Raw genomic sequence first — 23,723 nt, 5'->3', positions numbered from 1 at the left:
TTTATTCATCTTCTAACTGCACATTTGTACCATTTGGCCGACATGTCTCCAATTTGCCCAGACCCCCAACCCCTGGTAACCACCATTCAACTCCCTATTTCTATGAGTTCAGATTTTTGAGAGTCCACATATAAGGAATATCATTACAATATTTGTCTTTCTCTGTCTGCTTTATCTCAGTGTAATGCCCTCAAAGATCTATCCATGTTGTCACAAACAGCAGGATGTCCTCCTTTCTCATGGCCAAATAACATTCCATTATATATGTAAACATCTTATATCGTTTTATATATACATATAGCATCTTACATCTTTATCCATCCATCTGTTGATGGACATTTTGGTTATTTCCACATCTTGGCTATTGTGAATAATGCTGCAACGAAGAATGCAGATATCTCTCCAAGATTCTGTTCTCATTTCCTCTGGTGTATACCCGAGTGGAATTACTGGATCATACAGATTTTTAATTTTTTGAGGAACCTCGGCACTGTTTTCTATAGTGGCTGAACCAATTTACATTCCTGCCAATAGTGCACAAATGTTCCTTTTTCTCCACATCCTCGCCAACATTTATTTCTTGCCTTTTTGAGAACAGCCATTCTAACAGATGTGAAATGATATCACATTATGGTTTTGATTTGCATTTCCCTGATGATTAGTGATGTTGAACACCTTCTCATGTACTTGTTGGCCATTTATGTGTCTTCTTTGGAAAAATATCTATTCTGTTCCTCTGCCCACTTTTTAATCAGATTAGATTGGTTTTTTTCTTTTTTTTCCATTATGAAATGATCCCCACAATAAGTCTAGTTACCATCTGTCACCAAAGTTATTACAATATTATTGACTATATTCCCTATGCCATGCATTACATTGCCATGACTTATTCATTTTATAGATGGAAGTCTGTACCTCCTAATCCCTTTCCCTTATTGTGCCCACTGCCCCAACCCATCCCAGGGACTCACTCACTGCTCTCCCTGTCTCCCAAGGGAAAGATCCTTGACCTCCTCTTTCTCTAAGCTGTGCTGTCTTAGAGGGAAAGGGTAATATGAGCCAAATTCCTCTTACCCAATCAAATGCATCCAAACTCTTTTTTTTTTTTTTGGTTTTGGTTTTGGTTTTGCTCCAACAGAGTGCTGGAACTTCTCTGGACACTTGAATTTCTACATAGTCACTCTTGTCTGTGGTGTCTGCCCAAGTCGGCATTTTCCAGGTGCTCCTGGACTACAGCAAGCTGAAAGGGGTTGGAGCCAGTTTATAGGCTTGCTGGCAGCTCCACTGCCCATACTAGGGTCTGTCTGCTGATTGCTCAATGCTCCCAGGTCCCTTGGTGTATGCTGCCAGGCCCCACAGCTCCCACAGAAGCCCTTCTGTTTGTGGATAGTTGCCAAATTTAAGATGTTAAAGGGGACAAAAATGAGGGACATCTTAGGCTGCCATGTTGCTGATATCACTCCTTCCGATAGCCTGCATATTGGCTGATCCATATTTTAGCATCCATTCAGGTGTGATGATGAAAAGAACATGAGATTGGGTGCAGGACGAGCTTCTACTCTCTGGCTTTGTGACTGCCAGAGTACTTAATCTGAACATCAACAAAACGGCAGAGTATCTCCTCTGTAGGATTGTTCAACACCAACAAATATTTATCAAAGACCTACAGGGTGCCAGCATTGTGCTAAGCCCTGAGGATGGCTAAATGATAACACAGCCATGACTGGTCCCTGCCTCATGCACATCACATTGTACTGAGGGTCCTATCACCAGGAGGGATTTATCTAATGTGACTGCATAGTGCCCAGCACATCACAGCACTTGACACATGTTACTCGTTTTCTCCCATCCTTTCCCTCTGTGTCTCTTCCTCCTCAAAAATATAGACTGTAGGGCCAGGTCAAGATTCCCCTTGGCAGTGTGGGTTTCTAGAAACAGAGGAGATTCATTCACACTTTACTTTTTATCTGCCTTCACTTAGCACTTACTATTTGCCAGGCTGTGCTAATCTTGAGTGATCTGTAGTAGATATTTGTCATTTTTTTCTGGCCACTATTATCTGATTCACCTTCCTTATTTGAGAAATTTCCCCACCTTCTCTGACCAGGCTGCAAACATCAATTATTCACCTTCCCAGTTTCTCCTGCACTCAGAGTATTGGTACTTTGAGGTTCAGCCAATCAGATGCATGTACCCCAGTGTGATTTGGGAGCCAAAGAGGGCTCAAAGGAAGTAAGAAGGAAGTAGGGAGGATAGATCATCCACCAAAGGGGAGGGCTATGGCAGATGCTGTAACAGCCTTTAGTTTCTAGCAACAGTTGGCAATGCCAGTGGGAAAGCTGTGCGTTTTGGTGTCAAGTGGCCTATTTCGTGCTGTGGCTTTGAATGTGGCCATAGCTGCTTTTAATTTCCTTTCTTCACACCTATTTTCAGGCTCCACTTTCTGATCTCCCTACTGGTTCAGCGAGCTATCCAATTCCTTTTAGCAAAATTCTTATGTACTTAAATCAACACAGATAGATGTCGTTCCATGCAGCTAAGAACCCCAACTGACCCAGGAGGAAAAACAAGTAAGATTCTGACCTCTGTCTCTTAGGAGCTCCACACACAAATGATTTCAATACAATCCGTGGAATGGAGGAAAGATAGGACATGTTGGGGATTATCTACTATACTGGACAGTGAGAATCAGTAATGAACACTAAGGGCTGCTGACCACAAGGAATTCGGTCTACTGGGAGAGATGGATTCATCACTAGATAATGGCATAGCAATGTCATAAAGACAGAGCTAGAGATGTGCACAGGGTTTGGTGGAAGCACCAAGGAGGGATACAGCCCAGCTGAGGGCAGGTGGGGATGCTGGCTGAAGAAGGCTTTGGAGAAGAGGATGCCATGTTTGAGCCAAGTCTTCAAAGAAGAGTAAATGTAAGTCAGACCAACGCAGAGGAGCCTGGGAGAAAAAAAGGCATTCCCTTGTGCAAGAGCAAAGGCCCAGAGGAGAGACTCAACATGGGGTGTGTGGAATTACACAGGTTGGTGTTGCTAGAACCACTGTATTCCCCGTGAAGAATACGAAAGTTGTCATGGGTATAGGACTGAATGTGAGGTAAGAGTGGGGAATAGCTGCCTAGAAAAATGGGAGACAGTGTTGACCCGGGCTAAGGAAAAAGATTCAGGGGAGCAGAGGGCCCAGGAGAGGGTGGATACCATGATATTTTAGTGGAACCAGCCCACATCAGATTATCTCCAGAAATATTTAGCTACCAGTGTATAGCAGTAAAGAAAGACATTGGTCCAGAATTAGGGTTTTGCTATGAAAATGAATACTGACATCTGAATTTGGAACCCCTGATCTTGGACCAGGTTTGCTCAGGTATAATTAGGCATGCAGTTGCAACCTGCCTTTGGTTGGATGAGGGAGGAGATATAGGACAAGGGGGAGGAAGGTGGCAGGGTATAGGATTGACTGAAATCTGTGACGTATGGCCCAAATCCATTTCATGCCCTAATGCAAGGGTCATTATGTTTTGAGTATAAAAGAAAATTGTGTTTATAAAATAAAAAGATAATCATCTCAATTCACTAACCATGGGGGCCAAGATGCTCTTCACATTTTTATAGTATATTGACACAGCATTCATTTTCCCTATGAGGAAAATGTATAAGCACTTTTCAAACATTTTAAGGAAAAAACTTTAAATAATTATACAAACAATTTACAGAGGGCTTTCAAATGCATAAAGCCCTTATTTAATCTTTATAAAAGCCCTCAGAGGTAGGCATGATTATTAATCCATTTCACAGATGGAAGAACTGAAGGGCAGAGAACTTAAGAGACTTGCCCAACGTCACATAGGTGGCAGGTGGGAAAGCCGAGATCTGAACACAGATGGTCTGCTCTGTACCTCAGGATATGATTGTATTTGGAGAAAGGGCCTTGACAGGGGTGATTATACTAAAATGAGTCCCCAATGAGTTGGGTGAGCTCTAATCCAATTTGACCAGGGGCCTTATAGGAAGAGGGTATTTTGACACAGACACATACAGAGGGAAGGTGGTGTGAAGACACAGAGAGAGATGACCATCTATAAGCCAAGGAGAAAGGCCTCAGAAGAAACCAGCCCTGCCAACACCTTGATCTTGAACTTCCACTCTTCAGAACTCTAAGAAAGCAAATTTCTGTTGTTTAAGCCCTGCAGTCTGTGGTATTTTGTTACAGCAGCCCTAGCAAACTATACCCTCATTGACCATCAGTTAAGAAGGAGCAGGAGAAGGGGGAGGCAAAGTAGAAATTAATCTTTTCAGTGAACTCCCATCCTTATTTAAAATACAAAATATGTACATTTCATTAGTTAAGTGAAGCTTAATAGGATCATGCTTTAAGCAAATTAATCTGGAATTCAGTTCTATAATGGGAGTAAAATAAAGCAGGAACAGTCTTCATTTATATTGAAGTAGTGTCACAGACAGGAAAGGGCAGCTTAATTAAGGCCAAAGTGTGTTTGTTAATTAGCTGTCATCCTGTCCAGTGAGCCCACCAAGGGATGCCATAAACCATTAAGGAGCATGGATTTATTGATGGAAAGATGAGGTAAGCTGAACATTAAGTGCACTGTGTTTCCTTAGAAGGCACAGTCCTTTCATTAATAATGAATACTGTCTTTCCTCCTGTCTTCTGAGTTTCCCACTACACTGGAATTACTGGTATGAAACACAAGGCCTCCAGTAGTTACAGGCCATTGAGAGATTCTTAGAAAATGCAATAGCGTTGTACTCCAGGGGAAAAGTAATTTCCAGCATATTTATTTTTCTCTAATGAATTTGAACCCACATATATTTAGAATCAACTACCTGCAAGGTGGCCCTGGGGGCTGCACTGTGTTCAGGATTCTGGAAGTGCTCAGAGCTGAGGCCCTTTGGACATCTGTTTTCTGAGAAATAAATTAGCAAGTGTCCCAGACACAAGTTTGAATTGTTTGAAGATTGAAAAACCTTGTTTATAGATTTGAAAAAATTCAGACTTTGGCCAGTTTGTCACATTTTCAGTTCCTGTTCTATGCTTTACAGAACCATGTGTTTTATGTTTGGAAAAGTTTTCAAAAGTTTAAAAGCAGTTTAATTAAATGTTCCATTTTTACAGAAATTATAGTCTCATTTCTCTCTATGCCTGAGAGCTTAGTTCTCCTTTTACCAACTTATTTCTTACTGGCCTCGAAGGGTATCAACATTCTGTGTAGACTAACACAGGATTGACATGATGTATATCCCTAGAAAACTCCATCACAGGTCAGGGAAATGGTCAAAACAATTTTTTTCTCCTCACATGTCACTGACTTTTTAAAAAATTTACTTATTTATTTGAGAGAGCAAGAAGGAGAGACAGTGAGAGAGCACAAGCAGGGAGGAGAGGGAAAAGTGGGCTCCCCGCAGAGCAAGGAGCCCGATGTGGGGCTTGATCCCAGGACCCTGGGATCATGACCTCAGCTGAAGGCAGACGCCCAACCGACTGAGCAACCCAGGCGCCCCATGTCACTGACTTTTGAAAATAAGATCAACTGAAGTGCCTGCATGAAAAAGCCACTAGATTCAGAGTTGCGGGAAGGAGGAGTTTTACAATTTCTGGAGACAATATACAGTGGCTGGCAGTCAGTCCAACTTTGAATAAATGAATGAGAAGAAAAGGAGAGGAAAGTGTGGGGGAAAGTGGCAAAAAACAGAGGGGAAAAATAGAAGGAGACAGGTAGTTTATAAGAGAAGTAATACAGAGAGAAGACCAGAGGAGGGTATGTGCCCCGGCACAGAGATACATGTACGAGAAGGAGATACACAGAGTCATACTGGGGTCACACACCCCAACTTCCATGACATCCCACGCCTCATCGTCAGCATACTATTGCTTTCAAAGCTGCGTCACATTTGCCACACCAAAACAAAAACAAAAAATGCAAATTAAAAACATAAATAAGAAATGAACCTTGTTCCACAAACTAAAGTAAAATAATATTAAAGACCAAATCTGAATGGACTGGATTTCTCTCTTCTCCATTTGTGTATGCACACGCACACTCACATGCACGCTCACACACACACACACACACACACACACCCCTCGATGTTTTTGGATATTGAGAGACTCTACTGTTCTGCCAATCAGACCACGGGATGGCTCTGCAAAGCCAGTGAGAAAGAGATTTGCAGTGATAATGATTCACATCAAACCCCAAATATGCCAGCAGTTGGCTGGGCCGACAGGGTTGCCAACTTTAGTTGCTTTGACTTATATGTAGAAGTGGCCAGAGGCTGTTTTAAACTGTATTCAAATCTATATTCAAATCTTCACTCATTCTCTCTGAAAATCTCTCTGATTTTCTCTTCTTTCCTGTTAGGAACCTGCTTTGGGTGCACCCTCGCTGGCCGGGTCTCCTCCCCTCCTTTGCTCTCACCACTTCTCTCTAGTGCGCTCCCACACTGTTCAAGAGGCCGTGCTTCATGGCCTGAACAGAATGGAAGTGGTCAAGCAAGAAAAAACAGCCAAGCAGGGAGAAGGAAGATTTTCAAATTTCTTGCCCTTGACTAGCTCTTCTCGGCGAGCCTCAGAGACGTGGATCAATCTAGTAAGTCCCATGTACCAATATTTTTCATTCTGTACTGGTTGGAAGCATCCCCCTAGTCCTCTTACAGGAATTATAGTATAGTGGTCTTTACACAATACACTAGTCTTTTTGCATTTCTGTCTCTCCAAATGGCTTAACTATATAATTTTCGCCAACTCAACTCTGCTGATAGATTAAACTAACGGTTACCTACTGAACCCTGATATATTTTAGACTGTCTTTACCTTGGAATTATTCTGAAGGCAACAACAAATAAAAAATCTGCTCGGAAAATGCAGTAGTAATACAACTGGTGGTGAGGGTGAATGTGTACACACGCTTTTGTCTTCAAATCCTCCATTCCCCAAGACATGCCCAGAGCTGAGGGGTTTGGTGAATTCTGAGCATGTGTGTATTGGTAGCTCATTTCGTGAATGTTCCACCACCTACTCGCAGACCATGGAAAATTCCACAGCAATTATGTATGTGGCGGAGGGAACCAGGCAGCTGAGGATGGAAGCGAGTTGTAGATTTTTCTATCTTTTCATTCAGCTTTCTTTCAAATGCTCGTCTCTTTTCAAGAATCGTCGGCATGCCTTTCCTTTAAAGTTAACACTAGAAGGAATCAAAGTCTCATTTCCTGGAAATACAGGGCTGGACGGCAGCCATCCCTCAAATGAGCCCCCGTGGAGAAGCCTTGGAGACATGAGCTCCCAACTCAGGTTTCCGGTGGATGGGTCTTAAATCCCACGGACTGGAAGCTGAGGTCATAGATTACTTTCTCATTGCCATCAGGGGTAAGTTCAACTTATACTTCCTGTCATTATTGTCTTAGATCATGCATGACTCAATCCTTCTTAGCCCATTTCCTCACACACAGATTTCTAATCAGCTGTGAAAAAAAATACTATTAATATCTGTACATTCGAGAAGAGATGTTAATGGGATAAGGGCTGAGGAGCTGCTCTGAACTGGCAATAGCAGGAGTCCAATAAAATAGGACAGCAAATCAGGAAATGGGGTAATGGTAGTCATTTGAGGAGAGGAAGTTAAGCAGACTGGTCAACATCACCACAAAAATGTTTCTTGCTCTGCTCTGCAACTTCATTTGCATAACTGGGGTAGCATGGGGATCCGGTGAGTGGGAATGAGCTTTGCTACCAGATAAGTACAGGTAGGAACCCTACCTCTTTCACTGGGCTCTGTGAGACTGGACAAGTTTCTTTACCCTTCTCCGCCTCTTGTCAGGGATAATTCCAAACTTTCAAAACTGTGGCAAGAAACAGAGATCATGTATGAAGAGCAGTTGGTACAGAGAGACACTCAGTACACGGTGAAGCAAATAATAAGTGTGTGCCCAGTGGTGCTCTGGCCTGGTGCTCAGCGTGATGGGGGCAGGGAAAGAGGAAATATAATCAGGAAGCTATCAGGCCCCCGCGAGAGCAATGATAAACTCACTTAATTTGCCTTTTGTTGTTCTCATCACATCTTCACCAACATTTCCCTTAACTTCAAGTCCAATGATGACTCAAGAGATAACAAGACAAAATAATGTCAAGAACTGTGAAGGGTCTGAAATTTTTACCCTGCTCTCAAACTAACAAGTCAGCCAATCACAGCTTCACTGAAGCTGGCAGAAGACATGAGACTCGCGATCAGAGACAAAGGATTTTATCAGAGCACAGAAGACAGAATGAGCTCCCCCCAATCCTGTGGGGGTGATGCAGAGGCAGGCACAGATGGATGCTGTGCATGCACAGTGGGTTTATGCCACAGCTGAGGGACCATGAGTTTAGGAAACACTCAATCTTTTAGTGGGATGTTAGTGAGACCGGGAAACTGAAGGACTCCATAAAAATCTGCTTTTTGCTCCGTTTCCTTCTTCTATTCTTGCTAGGTCCTGCACCCCCACCTCACTTTCACATGCCTCAGAATGCAAATCGTGTATGTCCTCCCTGTAAGGGACAAGGAGTTAACGGTTTCTTTAGAATAAATAACATCTAAGGAAGGACCAGGTGAGAATGACCAGACGGAGCTATTACATGCATATTCCAGACCACCAGTGCTAGACGTCTCAAAGCCAAGACCCCCTGGCTCCAAGGAATAACACCTGGGTCGTTGTCTTTGTTCTAACTGGTTCTTGGATGCCTGAGAAGACGCATACACCAGACCACAATCCTCAGTACAAATCCCAGATCATAAACAAAGACAACATTCATGCTACTTTCCTTTCTGAGTCTCCCAGGCGCTCCATCCGTATCTGCTCTCTCTATATCTTCAATAAACCCTGCTCCCACTTCCTGCTGGCTTGCATTTGATTTCTATCCTGAGCGAAGCCAAGGACCCTCTTGGGGGGTCCTGCTGGATCCCCTTCGGGGCCTTGGATCCGGCCTGCTGGCAGCATTAGCAAACCTACCCAACCTTTGTCCCAGAGGGACATTATCTTTGTTATCCTTGCCGGGAAACAAATCTGCCCTCTGCCCTAGAGAGAGACTCTGTCTCTGTCTTTCAAGATTCTTTTGTATACAGATAGCCTTGAAAAGCCAGTCTGGAACAAGAGCTGTGACAAGACCTATAGAACACCGCAGGCAGTTGCCCCCCACCTCCAACAGCTGAGACACAGCCAGAGGCAGAACTCAGAAGAGGACGCTGTGACTGAGATGTCTTGAAGCATTTATTTATTTAATCAACACAATTGATAATCTCGCGTAGAATCTTAAATAACATAGCTCCTGTGGTTGCCTGAGACTAGAGAGAAGACAGTTATAGCTCCGTTATCTACCGGCGTGGACCCCCCCGCCCAACTTTGTAGCACCTCAGCTGTGGGAATGGGACAGGACACCTGCTCCCATTGCCACCGAAGGGCCTACTGGGGTGTTTTCCTTCACGCAGTTTCTAATCAGTGTCAAATGGAACTTTAGCCCAGTGAAAGAAAATGCATTAGGGTTTTTTTGTTTTGTTTTTTACCTAAGGAAAAAAAAGAAAGAAGCCAGCTTTGTTCCTTTCTAACTTCCTTTGGGCCTTATGAGATTAAAAATGGTTTGGGGAAAAGAATCCTTTTAGAGGCCACTTGTGAGGATTGTGGAATCCTGAGATTTATCCAGATCAGTCTTCTTACTCATGTGCCTTTGTGAGGTCAGATATGGTTCTCCTAATGACTTGAAAACCTAGAGCACACGCCCCAGAGAGCTCCCGGCATTTCAGATCCCACCGTGGAGCACACCCTTGGGGCCCTAAAAGCAGAACCACCTCGAGCACCTTACCCCTTCGTTTGGAAGACAGTTCTGCCCCTTGTCAGACCACACAGGAATCTGTAGCCCAAGTTTTAGTAAAAAAAAAAAAAAAAATTATCGGTGGCAAAATGAAGTAATTGTCATAGTAAGGAATTCAGGGACTGTCTCATTTGAGAGTCTGACGACAGAATAGCCAGGTGTGTGGCAGTAAGGGGGTAGATGATTCGGGCAATGTCCTCTTGTCTCCACTTCTAACAGAAGGACACAGTCCCCAGTTGCTAAAGCCACAAATCTGGTTGTAACTCCTCCTTCTCCCTTGCTTTCCACATCCAATCAGTCACAAAATACTACTGACGCTCCTAAATATTCCTCAGATCTGCCCACAATCTCTTTGTCTTTGCTAAGTTCTCTTTTTTATTCTTCTGTGGTGTTTATATATATATATAATATGAAATTTTTCATTTTTATTGTTGCATCCTGTGAGGTAAAAATCTAATTGGATTTTTCTCAAGCTCCAAGAAGAGTTGGCAATGTACTCTTATAACTCCCACTCCCTTCCACACCACACTCAACACACACGCACACTCACCCACACACGCGTGCATGCACACGTAAACGGGAGACAACACTTCCTCTCATCCCATGCGTGTTCTTTCCATTTGCCCGGAACTCAGTTTTTCTCAGTCATCTCTAGCTACCAAGAGGAGCCCCTCAAGTGCAGATTGTCAACCCAGAGGCAGGGGGCCTGGCTGGCCCAATTAAAACGGGACATTGGTGGCCCTGCCCCTGCCTGGCAGGAGCCCAGCCGTGTGACCCCAGCCAGGGTCCAGCCCCAGCTTCCGGTGTCCTCAACCTGCCCCTATGGCCTGAGCCGAGCTCATCCTCCTCCCAGTGAGCTGGAGCTCTATGAGCTGAACTAAGGGATAAACCCTACACCTGAACTACTGATGCAAAAACACGCATATGAAATCCATTCGTATTTGAATCCTGAGAAATATACTGCCAATTACCTCCACCATAGTTTCTTGTAGCAGAGCAAATGACTATAATGCAAACTTGGAATCAAACTTTCTTGTTAGAATCCTGGGAGCCTATTATTGTATTAAAAAACAAATACTATGTCCTTTTAATGTTTAATGTTTTATATTAATAGCATTTTCTCATATGTCAGACATTGCTTGGGTATATGATAAATAAGTTTCAGTCTCCTATTAAAAAAAAAATCCCTTTAAAGGAACTTTAAAGGGAGCCCTCCTCCCCCAGCATTCCCATTCCCAAGGAAGGAGAATTGGCCGCATTGATTTCACATGGAGTCGGCCAGCAAGAGCTGTTGGGAGAATAGACAATGGGGCTCTCTGTAGCCTGCTGAAACGGAGAACAGAAATGCTGACATTTCGATGATTATATTTGGGCTCTACAGTGGCCCTGGGGCATCCCAAAGATCACTTAATAGATGAGTCTTATCTTGTTTTCAGAGCTTAAATTAGCTTTCAAATATCTGAAAGGTTAGAGAATATATCATTTAGTTAGAGAGGGAAACCTAGTTTCCTTCTCCGTTCCCATTAAGCACTAGTGCATGCGTGTGTGTGTGTGTGTGTGTGTGTGTGATTTCACATTTTTTTTTGCATAGATTTTGCAACGCTGGGAGCTGCAAATAGCTACAGACTTTACGCCCTCTGCATAAGTTAACCACACATCAGGACAGTTATTCCAAGTATTTTATTCTTTCTGTAGGACGGGTCATGGTTTTTTATTGAGCAAATATATTTACTTAAATGTTTCAGTGTCAGTACCCAGCACAATGCCTCACACAGAGTACTGAATAAATGATTAATTTTATGGCTTATACACTCCGGAATTCTGCTAATAAAGATGGATACACAGAAAACCTACTCGGTAATATTCCTTAATTCGCCTTTGGTAAAACAGAAATTCCAATTCCGCCTGTATTTCTTCACACACAGCCTTGCAGGGATTTCACTTGTCACAGAAATGAGCCGTATGGTTGCTGCCCTAAGGCCCCATGTCACTCAAATGTCCCTGTTTTGCACATGCACAGCAGATTGTCTCCTTACCGACCGCAAGAAGCTGTTTCTTAAATAACTGCAGCAAAATTGCGTTTGTCAAATGTCAAGAACAAAGTGCATTTTTGTAAGTCAGTAGTCTTTTTATAATCGACCCAATTTCCTGAATATTCAACATTCAATAACCTGGCTTTAGATTTCCAGCTCCTTTGCACAAACTAATAATGCTTAATAAAGCTCAGAAACCACCTTCAGTTATGTCTTCACACTGGGGGTTCATCAGACTGAGGAAGTACAAAAGTGGGTCTGTCTACCCTCTTAAAGATGAGTGTGGACCCCCGAAGGCCCAGCCAGCTCTTGGCAGTTGTGGTTCGGCCACCCGGGCCACACCACAGCTCAGGTGTGTTAACCTGCCAAGTGTTTTCACCTGTGACTGAAGAGGTCCCGAGAACCTCAGGCTCAGCTCATCGTGCTGCAAGTTAGCCTAATTAGACTAACGCCGGCTCCCGGTTTGAGCCAGCTTGACTCTGACTTGTGTTTTGAAATGGGAGATAGGACCATAACAGTATGAATTGTGTGATTGTTTTTCAGCTGAAATAGAAAGGAAGAACTTTTATTTTTAATTTTTGCATATGTACCTGGGAGAAAAATCAAGATGGTGAGGCCCTGTATCTCAGGTGTCAGTTCCTTGGTCAATCCGAGGGACCAGGGGGCCAGGTTCTACAGAAGATGTCCAGAGCACAGGAATACCCTGCTGTGAGCAGGGACATCAGCTGCCCCTGGGATACTATGGCGGTGACAGAGGATTCAGGTTGCGTTCCCATGACTTTATGAGCAGCCAGCATCACAGTGAGGGTTAGGATTCATGGCCACAAGAGGGACAACATCTAGAACTCTCAGAAAGAATTTGTGAATTGAGGAAGGAGCTGAAGCCCTTCATGAAGAGGTGGTTTAAAAGCCATGAAACTTGGGCTATGACTATTGTCAGGAAAAAATCCCAGTGTCCTCGGCCTGGTCGTTTCCTATGGAGTCATGATCAGAGAGCACCGACTAGCAATCAGGAACAAATTAATTCTGATCTTTACTTGTATCTCTCAAGTGACATTCAAAAAGAAATACAGTTTATAATCTCGTCTCACTACGAATCTCCTTTCCCTTCCTCCCAGGCTCCCACACATTCCCACCCTGTAGCCTGCTCAGACCTCCTGCTCCCTGCTGTGGGAGCTTCGCAGCCTTTTCTGACTTTTGATGTGATCCTCTCAGTGTGCTCCCTACATGAATTATTCTGCTCTGAAATGTGAGTGTGAGTCTTGATCCGGATGGGGGTGTAGTGGTACAGAATGCTGAGCAGTAAAACACTAGCATCTTCCTCCAGAGATAAGGGAAGGGGGGGCTTAGACATTCATCATTTCTGTATCTGTGCATTATTGATGGGGTCCCCGCTGATGCGCTAGAGAGACCTGGGGAAACCTTTGTCACAGAAATTATGAAATCAAGCTTTGTATTTAGTTCTCCAGCTTCCCTTTTCTACGAAGTTTCCCCAGCATTCAATTATTCATACATTTGACAAACACTTACGAATGCCTTCTCCACACTAGCAATTCAGAAAGAAATATTCTAGAGAAGGACACAGAGAAGTGAATAAATACATCAGTGTAACAAACACTATAATTGAGTTACAAGAGTAAAATATAAAAACCATAGCTGGTTTTTGCACATCCCCATTCCCCCAATTCAGTGGCTTACACAAGAAAGGAGTTCCGTTCTCTCTTACAAAACAGTCCCCGGGTGAGTAGTCAAGGGATGCTGTGGAGGTTCCCTGTGACAGGGACCAAGGCTGCTTCTCTCTGTAGCCCATTCATCCCCTCATCCCCTTGGGTGGGCATTGCCCTCATCTGCATATTCACAGATAACTCACCACCACCCAGGCTGGACCTGCATTCTGACCCCCAGGACAGGGGAAAAGAGAAAGTGCTTCCTTTAAGGAGACAACCTGGAACTTTGATTCTGCGCACATACTATCAGCAAGAATTTACTCATTTCACCCCATTGAGCTGCAAGGGAGGCTGCAAAGTGTGCCAGCAAAAGCTTGGGTTTTGAATTTTCTGAATGAAGAAGGAAAGAATGGATGTGGGGAGGACAACTTCTGGTCTCTGCTACAGTGGATAACTAACTCATTATTCCTTAAGACTGTATTGGCCAAGCAAGACCACTTGGTTCTCAGGAGCAATGGCTTCTAAACATACTGCTTCCTTACTCGCCTGAACAGGACCACAACATGAAGCCCAAATCTGGAAAAGCCACAAGACAAAGGGAAACTAGAAGACAGGCACTTCTCGTATAGGCAGCACAAAGTATTTGCCAAACAGGTCAAGGCTCTAAGCCAAGGAATCTGGGTAGCAGATACCACTGGGCTCATCCCCCCGCATGTATGTTCCTCCTGTTCGTGATGAAACACGAGGCGCTACCTGTAAGTACTCCAGGTTTGAGAATTTATCAACATGTAGCATCCTGTGTCCATCTACTCCCATCACGTGGGCATACATAGTGTTCAGTGGGTCCTCGCAGTCCCCCCAGATTTCTCTTCATCTTACACTTCTACAGGAAACCTCAACAATATGCTGACAGCCTGGTGGAGAAAGTAGCAAAACTTTCACCTGCACCAAGACCTAGAACAGTAGGAAGGGTGTGTAGGGACCAGAAGGGCGTTCACAATAGCTCACCTTCCTGTTCTAAAGAGCACCCGCCAGGGGGCTTGGTGCTGCCATTTCAACCTGGATACTCTGATTTGGTCATTTTGACCAGAATAAAACCAAACTATTAACTTTTCTTTTTATTTTCCAAAATGAAAACCCCTTCATTATTTTCATCTGATGACATAACTAATAAATACCCATTTAAAAATGATCGGACAATGCCAAAAATTATAACATAAAACCCATCCAACATAAAATACTTGCTGGATGTTTTGTGGTTTGTTTTTGTTTTTTTGCCAGAATTTGTCTGCTGGATATGTACAAAAACCACTGGTTAGGTTTTCTGGGAAGCAGATTCTGAGATGGAGTTTGTTGTGAGAGATAGTTCTTAAGGATTGTCCTTGGGGTCAACAACACCTGTGGAAAGACGGGGATGAGAGCAGCATTGGGTAGTGAGGGAAACAGCTATGTTTCAGGCCTGATGACAGTCTCAGCTGACCCCACAGGGAGCACTGGAGGGAAAATAGCCCATCAGAGAGGTTCTCTGTTGAGCTAAAACAACTGCCCTATGTCCCTGCCTCTGTCAGGATGTGACCACCAGCCCTGCTCAGAAAGGGCGGGACACTGGAGAGGTGGCTCTGCCATAAGGCAGTTCCTGAAGGGGCAGGCAGTGGGGCGATAAGTCCTTTTTTGAAGGGTATCTGGGCATTGCCTCTTCATGTCCATTACACACACGCACACGCACACGCACACACACACAGTATAATTTTAAATAAAAATGTGATCATGTCATCTACGCTCTTATGACACTGATATTTTTTACTTAGTAACATAATGTCAATATTTTCCCCATGACCCAAAATGTAGACCACATTCATTTTTAATTACTGTGGATAGTCTATTGAATACATCTATAATTATCAAATCCCTGTTGATGGGCATTTGAGAACCTTTCCATTTTTTGTTTTTTGTCTTTACAAATAACTCAATCATGAACATTCTAACATATGTATCTTTTCACACATGTGTAATTATTACTATAAAGTAATTCCCCAAACTGGAATTGCTGGGCCAAAATGTATGCACATTTATATTTTGAAGTACAGAGCCAAATTACCCCCTAGCAAGCCTGTACCAATTTGGCTGAGGATAATCAACATCAATCTTCTTAATCTTTGCTAATAGGTGAAAAATAGCTCATTGTTTTCTTCTTCTTCTTCTTCTTTTTTAAAGTAGGCTCCACCCCCAGTGTGGAGCCCAAAGCCCATTTTGGAGTGTGGAGCCCAACACTGGGCTTGAACCCATGACCTGAGCTGAGATCAAGAATTGGACGCTTAACCAACTGAGCCACTTGGGCGCCCCTGCTCATTGTTTTGTTAATAATACTTATTAATTAGTAGCCAGGCTAAATGTCCTTTGAAATGTTGACAGATCATATTTCTTCATTTATTTTTCCTTTTGTGAATTATCTATATCCATCCTTTCCCCACTTCTGTCTGGTTTGTGTCTGTTATATTAAAGATACATATATATATAAACCCATTTGGTATGTATGATACAGTGTTATTTCCTACTATTTCATCTGTGTCTTCTTTCCTTCCTCTCCCCTCCCCCTTTCTTTCTTCCGGCTTTGTTTGGGTGTTATTCCTCCCAAGTTTCTCTCTACCCAACTCTACAGAGATATTCTTCTGAATTTTCTTATTGCTCTTTTATAAATTCTCATACTTTCAAGTTTTCTGTTAGTAAGTAATGCAAAAAAAAAAAAAAAAGCCATGCTCTCCCCAACCCACTCCTTAGTGTCATCTAATTCCCCAACCACACTGAATTACCTCATACTGAGAAATATTATGACGAAAACACAGTTTTTACATTTCAAAAAAATGGTGATTTTGACGCAGCTGCATCAAGCCGGCTGCTTTAATAGTCTTCCCTCCATCAGAAGTGGCCCTGACTGTCAGAACTTCCGTCCCGGTGCACGCAAGCCCTGCTGCTAGCTTACAATAGGAGCTGCGCACTTTCAGCCCCTTGCGTGCTAACCTCGGGCGACCTTCCTGGACACAAGCTACGGACAATGTAAAGTGGACAAAATAAGGTTCCAAACAGCAGCACCCGTCCTGGGCATTTTTCCTGCCCATCCCTACCTTACCCCACATTCCCTTTCTCTCTTATTTAATTACAGGGTACAGGCTTCCCAGCTCCGTTTTACACAGGTTATCCATCCTGCTTTTCCTTCCAGTTGCTTTTTGAAAAACAGCTTTATGGAGGTATAACTCAGATACCACAGAATTCACCCAGGTTAAATGCACATTGCAATGATTATTAGTAAATTTACCGAGTTGTGCACAATCCAGTTTAGAACATATACATCATCACCCCAGGAAGATCCTTCATGCCCATTTATAGTTAATCCCCATTCCCATCCCCAACCCCAGGCAACCACTAATCTACTTTCTATCTCCATAAAGTTGCCTTTTCTGGACATATCAGATAAATGGAATCGTATACCCCTCTAGTTTTGACATCGCCTCTTATCTCCAATGAGAAACTCCAGATTCAACCTCAGTGCTGCGGAAACTGACCAGTCAGACCCAGGTTTGCATAGCTAGTAAATGACAGAGATCTGACTCAAATCCAAGTCTTGTGATTCCAAATTCTTTCCACTCCCTCCTGTTTTCCTGATCTGAATGCATTTTCAACGTTGAATGGAAAATTTGGTAATGGCCATTTAGAAAGCCTCAAAGATCACTGGCCTTCTGGGTCAGGACACGGAGTTCGTGACCCTTCTCAGCCACCAGGGGGCGCCCAAAAGACCTATCTCTGAACTGGCTTTTGCTTGTCGCAGCTGGGCATCTTAAGAAAGAGAATGTCAATTGTGACCTGAAGGGGTGGGTGGGATTTTTCTTCCAACACGTTTCCTTTCTGGGTAATTGCAAATAGCAATGAAGAATAAAAGCTAGAATGCTTTTGGCGCACATTGAAAGTTTCTTTTCAGGCTTCTCAGACCAGGATTTTTTTTTTTTTTAATATAATAAAAGGGGAAAATACAGACTTGATTCAGGAAGCTTGATGACGAGCTCTTAAGCTATGACGATCTTGCATAACAGATATTGATTAATCGTAATATTAGCAGCATATTGCTAATCTTTCGCATTTTTACATAACTAAAGTGATACTTTGGGGGAAGGGAAATGGTAAGTTTTTTCAAAGATTTTATTTCTTTGAGAGAGAGCACATCCAGGTGCAGGCGCAAGATGGAGAAGCAGACAGACTCCTCGCTGAGCAGGGAGCCGGATGTGGGGCTCGATCCCATGACCCTGAGATCATGACCTGAGCTGAAGGCAGACACTTAACCAATGGAGCGACCCAGGTGCCCCTAGAAGAGATGTTTTAAAGTTGTTTCCTAAATCCAGTATCTGTGTAGCTAGAATTAACCAGATAATAATTGAATATGACAACTGAATTTATCTTTTGAGAAATAATTTTATTGTGATATTTCCCCAGCTATGTGGGCTAAAAATGGCTGAATTTGGTCGACAGTTTTGACTTAAAAGGAACTCAACATCATAGTCACCAGAATCCAGAGGGCATATGTGCCCGTTGGCCTCCCCCCGCTGAATACCTCCTACACCCTCTGCCAGTCTGGATGAATGGATGGATGGGTGAGGGCTGCTCAACAGCCAGGATGGGAGCACCTGGGAGCATCTTTAGGGAAACTTAATGATGAGTTGCGCTCAGCACCACCCCTGCCAGTTGTCCAAGTCACTGGAACCATCTGTCTGGCAGTGCTGTGTCCCTGTTCCCTTCCTGGACTGCAGGATAGCCAGAATCCTGGCTGCAGCTATGGTAGGCCAGAGTCACAAGACATGGGGTTAGGACTGGCTCTTCCCATACCGAGCTCTGTGTCACTTATCCTCTCAGTATGTCACTTGTAAAATCTGTAAAATGGCAATAATAATTTTTGCCTTGACCACCTTCTACTTCACAGGGCCTGTGTGTGAGAGAGAGAAAAGAAGCCGGGGCGAAGACTCGGAAACAGATAAACAGAGAGGAGAAACTCAGGGAGGGACAGGGTGAGGGAGAGAGAAACATCTCAGCTCTGCAGTCCCCATCCTTCTTGCAAGCAAGACACCCTGCCCTGTCTTTATTCTAAGCCACCCTTCTCTGAAAGGTAGAAAATTACTCATTCCAGGTTCATGAGATGATTTTTACTAATATTATTCAAGCATCAGAACTTCAAAAACATTTTTATGCTTTTCCAGGAGGATTAATTTGCTTTTATAATATTAATGCCCCAACCAAATATCAGGATTGGATGGTTCCAGTTAAAATCTCACATTAACGGCAACGGGCGGTCAGCACTGACTCACCGGAAGCAGGCAGGTGGGCCTCTTACGTCTATCCTTCCCCTGACAACAAAGCCAACCGCGAAAACCCTGCCTTTAAGTGATGGAAAGGAGGGTGCTTAGAATTTTTAAAAATAGCAAACCTGCAAATATCAAAGCACCTAATTATATACAAATAATTAATATGCTAATTAGGAAACACAGCACTCTGGTCACCTCTGTCGGGTCCCTGCTACCATGTTAGCTGCAGGTCTCCAGCCCAGATGGCAGGCCATTCGAACTGGCGCTGCTCAATGCTCTCTGACTAGAAAGTATGGTGTCTACAAAAAGTGATTGATCCATAATGTTGAAATAGCACTTTCTAAAGTTGTGGTAAAATATACATAAAATTTACCAATTTAGCCATTTTTAAGTGTACAAGTCCTTGGCTGTTAAGTACACTTACAAGGATGTGTAAACATTATCACTATCCATTTCCAGAACATTTTTTTATCATCCCAAACAGAATTAAACATTAAACAATAACTCCCCACTCCACCCAGCCACTGGTAACCATGAAATATCACTTTCTTTAAGTTTTAATTTAAATTCCAGTTAGTTAACATGCAGTGTAATACTAATTTCAGGTGCGCAATACAGTGATTCAGCACTTCCACACAACACCCGCTGCTCACTGGGACAAGTGCCCTCCTTCATCCCCATCACCTTTTTAACCCCCCCACCCGCTCCCTTCTGGTAACCATGAAATATTAGTTCTTAAGCACATTTATTTAGTGTGTCTGGGGTGAGAAAGTCATTTTGCGAAAAGGAAAAGCCAAGGAGTTGGAAAATGGCAAAACTCCACAAAAGTTATTGTAGTGAAAATTGTCACCTTGCCCATTTTTCCTAGCCCAAAATGAGCATCAGAATCAGCTAGGGCATGGGGCGCCTGGGTGGCTCAGTTGTTAAACGTCTGCCTTCGGCTCAGGTCATGATCCCAGGGTCCTGGGATCGAGGCCCGCATCGGGCTCCCTGGTCCGTAGGAAGCCTGCTTCTCCCACTCCCACTCCCCCTGCTTGTGTTCTCTCTCTCGCTGTCTCTCTGTCAAATAAATAAATGAAATCTTAAAAAAAAAAAAAAGAATCGGCTAGGACAAGAAATGTCCTTGCATACAGAAAGTAAAGGTGACACCCGATCCGAGATGTGTCTGCTGAACACGGAGGAAGCTCCCACCAAGTAAGGATGTCATAGAACCCAGAGGTGCCCCGGCGAGACTGGTAGGCGTGGGCCGGCCTGGGGTCAGCAGCAGGGGCAAGGCCTCGGTCTCATCCAAAAACTTCAGTCTCAACCTTTTCCCCAAACTACACTTTTAATTACCGCCCAAAGGAACATTGTTCTACATTTGGAAACACCTACACAATTACCTCTTGAATAAAATTCAGTCTCTAAACCAATCACAGTTCACACCTGTAAAAAAGCATATAAAAATGTTAACGAAGAAATTAATGATAATAATGATCTATCTTTAATCTGGACTCCTACAGTCTCTTCCTTTATGCTTTATTTACAATCTTGGGCACCTACCCTAACTGGCCCCTTTCCAGGACACTGTTTCTTTGGAAAGCACATGGATTTCATTGTGAAGGAAATACAGACACTTAAAGCCTTTCTAGGCTCCCTTCCCCCTAGGCGTTTTGCTAATGTGTACCAGAACATTCTTGAAAGGAGAAAAAAGAAAAAAAGAGAAAGAAATGCTTTGTAAAGAAAAGGGTCTGCCTGCTGGCATTTCTAGCACCACTGCCTTCTATTAATCTGCAACCTAGTTAAAAGAACCCCAAATTGTTGTGTGTGGTGCTTTCTAGAATAACAGCTAACCTTCATTTGAATGCTTACGTCCTGCCCGCCACTGCGCTACATTCTTCCTGTAGATAATCTCACTTGCTCGGCACCACTCCCGGATAAGGTAGGAATCATCTCTATCAATATTGCATATATTGAGGAAACTGAGGCTGAACGACCTGAAGCAACTTGCCCAGAATCACATAGCAAGTAAGTGGGCTAGCCAGAATTTGAACCCTACGTAGTCTGACTCCAGGGGCCTCGCTGAATTAAATTACACTGATTTAATTTATGCAAAATCTCTATAGTGTATACATTTTTACTTTTTTTTTTTTACAGATGAGAAAACTGGAGCTTAGAGTACTTCATCGATTGGCCCAAGATTCCAGCTATTATGTGATTGAGCGGAGAATCGGGCTCGGCGCGCTGGACCCTCAAGGCCTTGTTCTTCCCCTTAAACACACATGTCTGAGCTGCTCCCATTCTCTACAGAGCAAGAGCAGTGGGGTGGCAGCTTATGATTCCCACCAAGCTGTTGCTTCTGGGAGGGCTTCAGGGTCTGAGAGATCTTTGCACACATTCTCAGTCTCGCCGGCAGTCTCTTGAGTGGCACTTGACAGGAATTCGATAATCAAAGTTCAATTTCAGAAGGGGATGAAAATAACACAAATTGTAGGTTTGCTTCCATGCTCTCTGGCTCCGATAGGAACTGCCAACCAACAAATGTTGGAGGTCCAGATGAAAGAACAGAGAGCACATGATAATAAATGTACCAGTGTTTTATGGAATGCTCAAGTGCTCTTGCCCTTAATCGTTTGATTTTTCTCTCAGGGAAAAGCAACTCCAATGATCTAAACTCTATAATTTAGGACAGGAGTTTTCCTTACCCTTTGTGAAGTTCTTGCAAACTTAAAGTTACGACTCAACAAGCTTCTCTCCAAACCAAAGTGTGATGTCAAATTTGGACAGAGAAAAAATTTCTGTAAACATATATAAATTTAATTTTTATCCTAGAATGTTAATTTTATCCTTGTGACTGTTGAGAGAAAAGAATGGCTATAACCATCAGAAAATGAACATACTCCTTGTCAGGGAGCTGGTCAACTAATAACTATATAAAACCTGTGTGCAGTCAATTTTAAAGATGCCCTAGGGTGGTAGCATTTAAAATGAGCAACTAGGGGCGCCTGGGTGGCTCAGTTGGTTAAGCGACTGCCTTCGGCTCAGGTCATGATCCTGGAGTCCCGGGATCGAGTCCCGCATCGGGCTCCCTGCTCGGCAGGGAGTCTGCTTCTCCCTCTGGCCCTCCCCCCTCTCATGTGCTCTCTCTGTCTCAAATAAATAAATAAAATCTTTAAAAAAATAAAATAAAATAAAATAAAATGAGCAACTACTCTGGTAAATGTGAACAATCAATGTTTATTTATCTGTTTTAAAAAATACATTTTTTTCTTTAATTTTTTTTATTGAGTTGTAATTGACATAGCATTATGCTAGTTTCTGGTGTATAACATAATGATTCGATATATGTATATACAGCAAAATGATCACCACACAAAGTCTAATTAACATCCATCACCACACATAGTTATGAACTTCTTTTTCTCGTGATGAGAACTTTTAAGATTTACTCTCTTAGCAACTTTCAAATACACCGTACAGTAGCTTTTGTTTCAGACTGAGATGTGAAGGCCAGGAAGAGGACGTTCGGAAAGCAAGTTGGCTACGCAAAATAGGTTGGAAAAGATAGTTCTAGAACAGGGACCTGTGGAGCCAGAAGCTCAGCTTCTCTTTCTTTCTTTCTGTGTCCAAGGGCAAGAAAAGACAGATAGGTTACTGAAAGCTTAGACCTAGTAGGGCCACTAGAGCTCTCCTTTGAAGGAGCCAAGCAGACAACAGCTGAAAGTATATCCTTATCAGAAGCTGCTGTAAGGGAATCCTCCCTCCCCATCCCATATTCACCCAAGCCCGCTGTTTCCAATTGCCTCCCCCGGTCTCATTCAGAAAGCGGATACTTCTCGGCCAAGAGGGAAATAAAGACAACCAGAAGTAGGTCAGAAGACTGCCTCAGCCTACCTGCTCCCTGTAGAGATTCTTTTGTTTCCAGTTTATGTTCATCGTTTCCTGCCCCTCCCTTTATTTTAGACTCTGGAGCTCATGTTCCTGAAACTGCTCACTCAGACGTCACCCATGAAGTTGCCTCCATCTTCGTCTTTCTCTTTGACATTTCTGCTCTGTCTGTGCTGCTCACTGCTCTATCCTGCAATGCGGTGGAACCCCAGAGCATCTGCCAGCAAGCTGTTTCCCAAATGTGAAGAGGTTCCAAAGGTTGGCCTTTGGAGAGAGTGCCCAAGGTCAGCGGTCAAATTCAGAGGGAAGTCAGATTGCTAGAATAGACAAAGTGGGAACGACGAGTAGAAGGTTGGGAATAACAGGTTGCTCAGACTCATTGGAGACCACACGTGCCCCGGGAGGAGGAGTGCCCGAAGCGAGGTAACTGGAAAGGAGAGAGAGCCTGGTGCCGGCAGTCATGCACAGCGGGGGTGGGGATGGGGCAGAGCGGAGCTACAGAGACAGCAGCCGAGAGGCCCGGAGTCCAGCTGTAGAGCCAGACGGGCTTTGCAACTGGAGGCCCAGCCCCTGGAGCCACCACTATGGTTCTTAGGGTGATGGAAGCTCTGCTGAGCAAGACACGAAGGGGCAGTTCTCATGCCTAATCCTGCCCACCAGAACTTGCCTTTTTCTGTCATTTCTGTACAGTATATTCACTATTGCTTCATCCTACCCCTACACATCCTACCTGTGACCTTTGGCCTTCTTTGCTTTGATTATCTCTATCCTAACTTCATCTTCTGCTTGTCTCTGTAGCTCCTCTCTCCCTAAGTTCCTGCCTTCCTTATTCACTGTGTTCTGGTGCTTCTGCAACCTTATCTCCAGCCCTGTTTGGTGCCTACATGCCAATTTTCTGGCTTGATCGGCCTCTGAGACCACGCTTGTGGGTCTTCCATGTGCCC

At 43.6% G+C, this 23,723-nt stretch overlaps 1 protein-coding gene across 1 annotated transcript in view; it reads left to right on the top strand.

Moving 5' to 3' along the window:
• The window catches only part of MCM9 (minichromosome maintenance 9 homologous recombination repair factor), a 125,758-nt gene extending 103,671 nt beyond the window's left edge, over positions 1–22,087 (top strand). Inside the window, exon 13 of the mRNA XM_054505526.2 lies at positions 21,049–22,087. Coding sequence (XP_054361501.1) covers positions 21,049–21,052 — 4 coding nt within the window. The 3' untranslated portion in view covers positions 21,053–22,087. The remainder of the gene's footprint in view (positions 1–21,048) is intronic.
• Positions 22,088–23,723: the final 1,636 nt, after the last annotated feature.

The sequence above is a fragment of the Mirounga angustirostris genome, unplaced genomic scaffold (assembly GCF_029215605.1).
Source record: "Mirounga angustirostris isolate CCGP_5_RB_7025 unplaced genomic scaffold, mMirAng1.0.hap1 SCAF_8, whole genome shotgun sequence".
Lineage (NCBI taxonomy): Eukaryota > Metazoa > Chordata > Mammalia > Carnivora > Phocidae > Mirounga > Mirounga angustirostris.
This window is presented reverse-complemented; position numbering and strand designations above follow the sequence as displayed.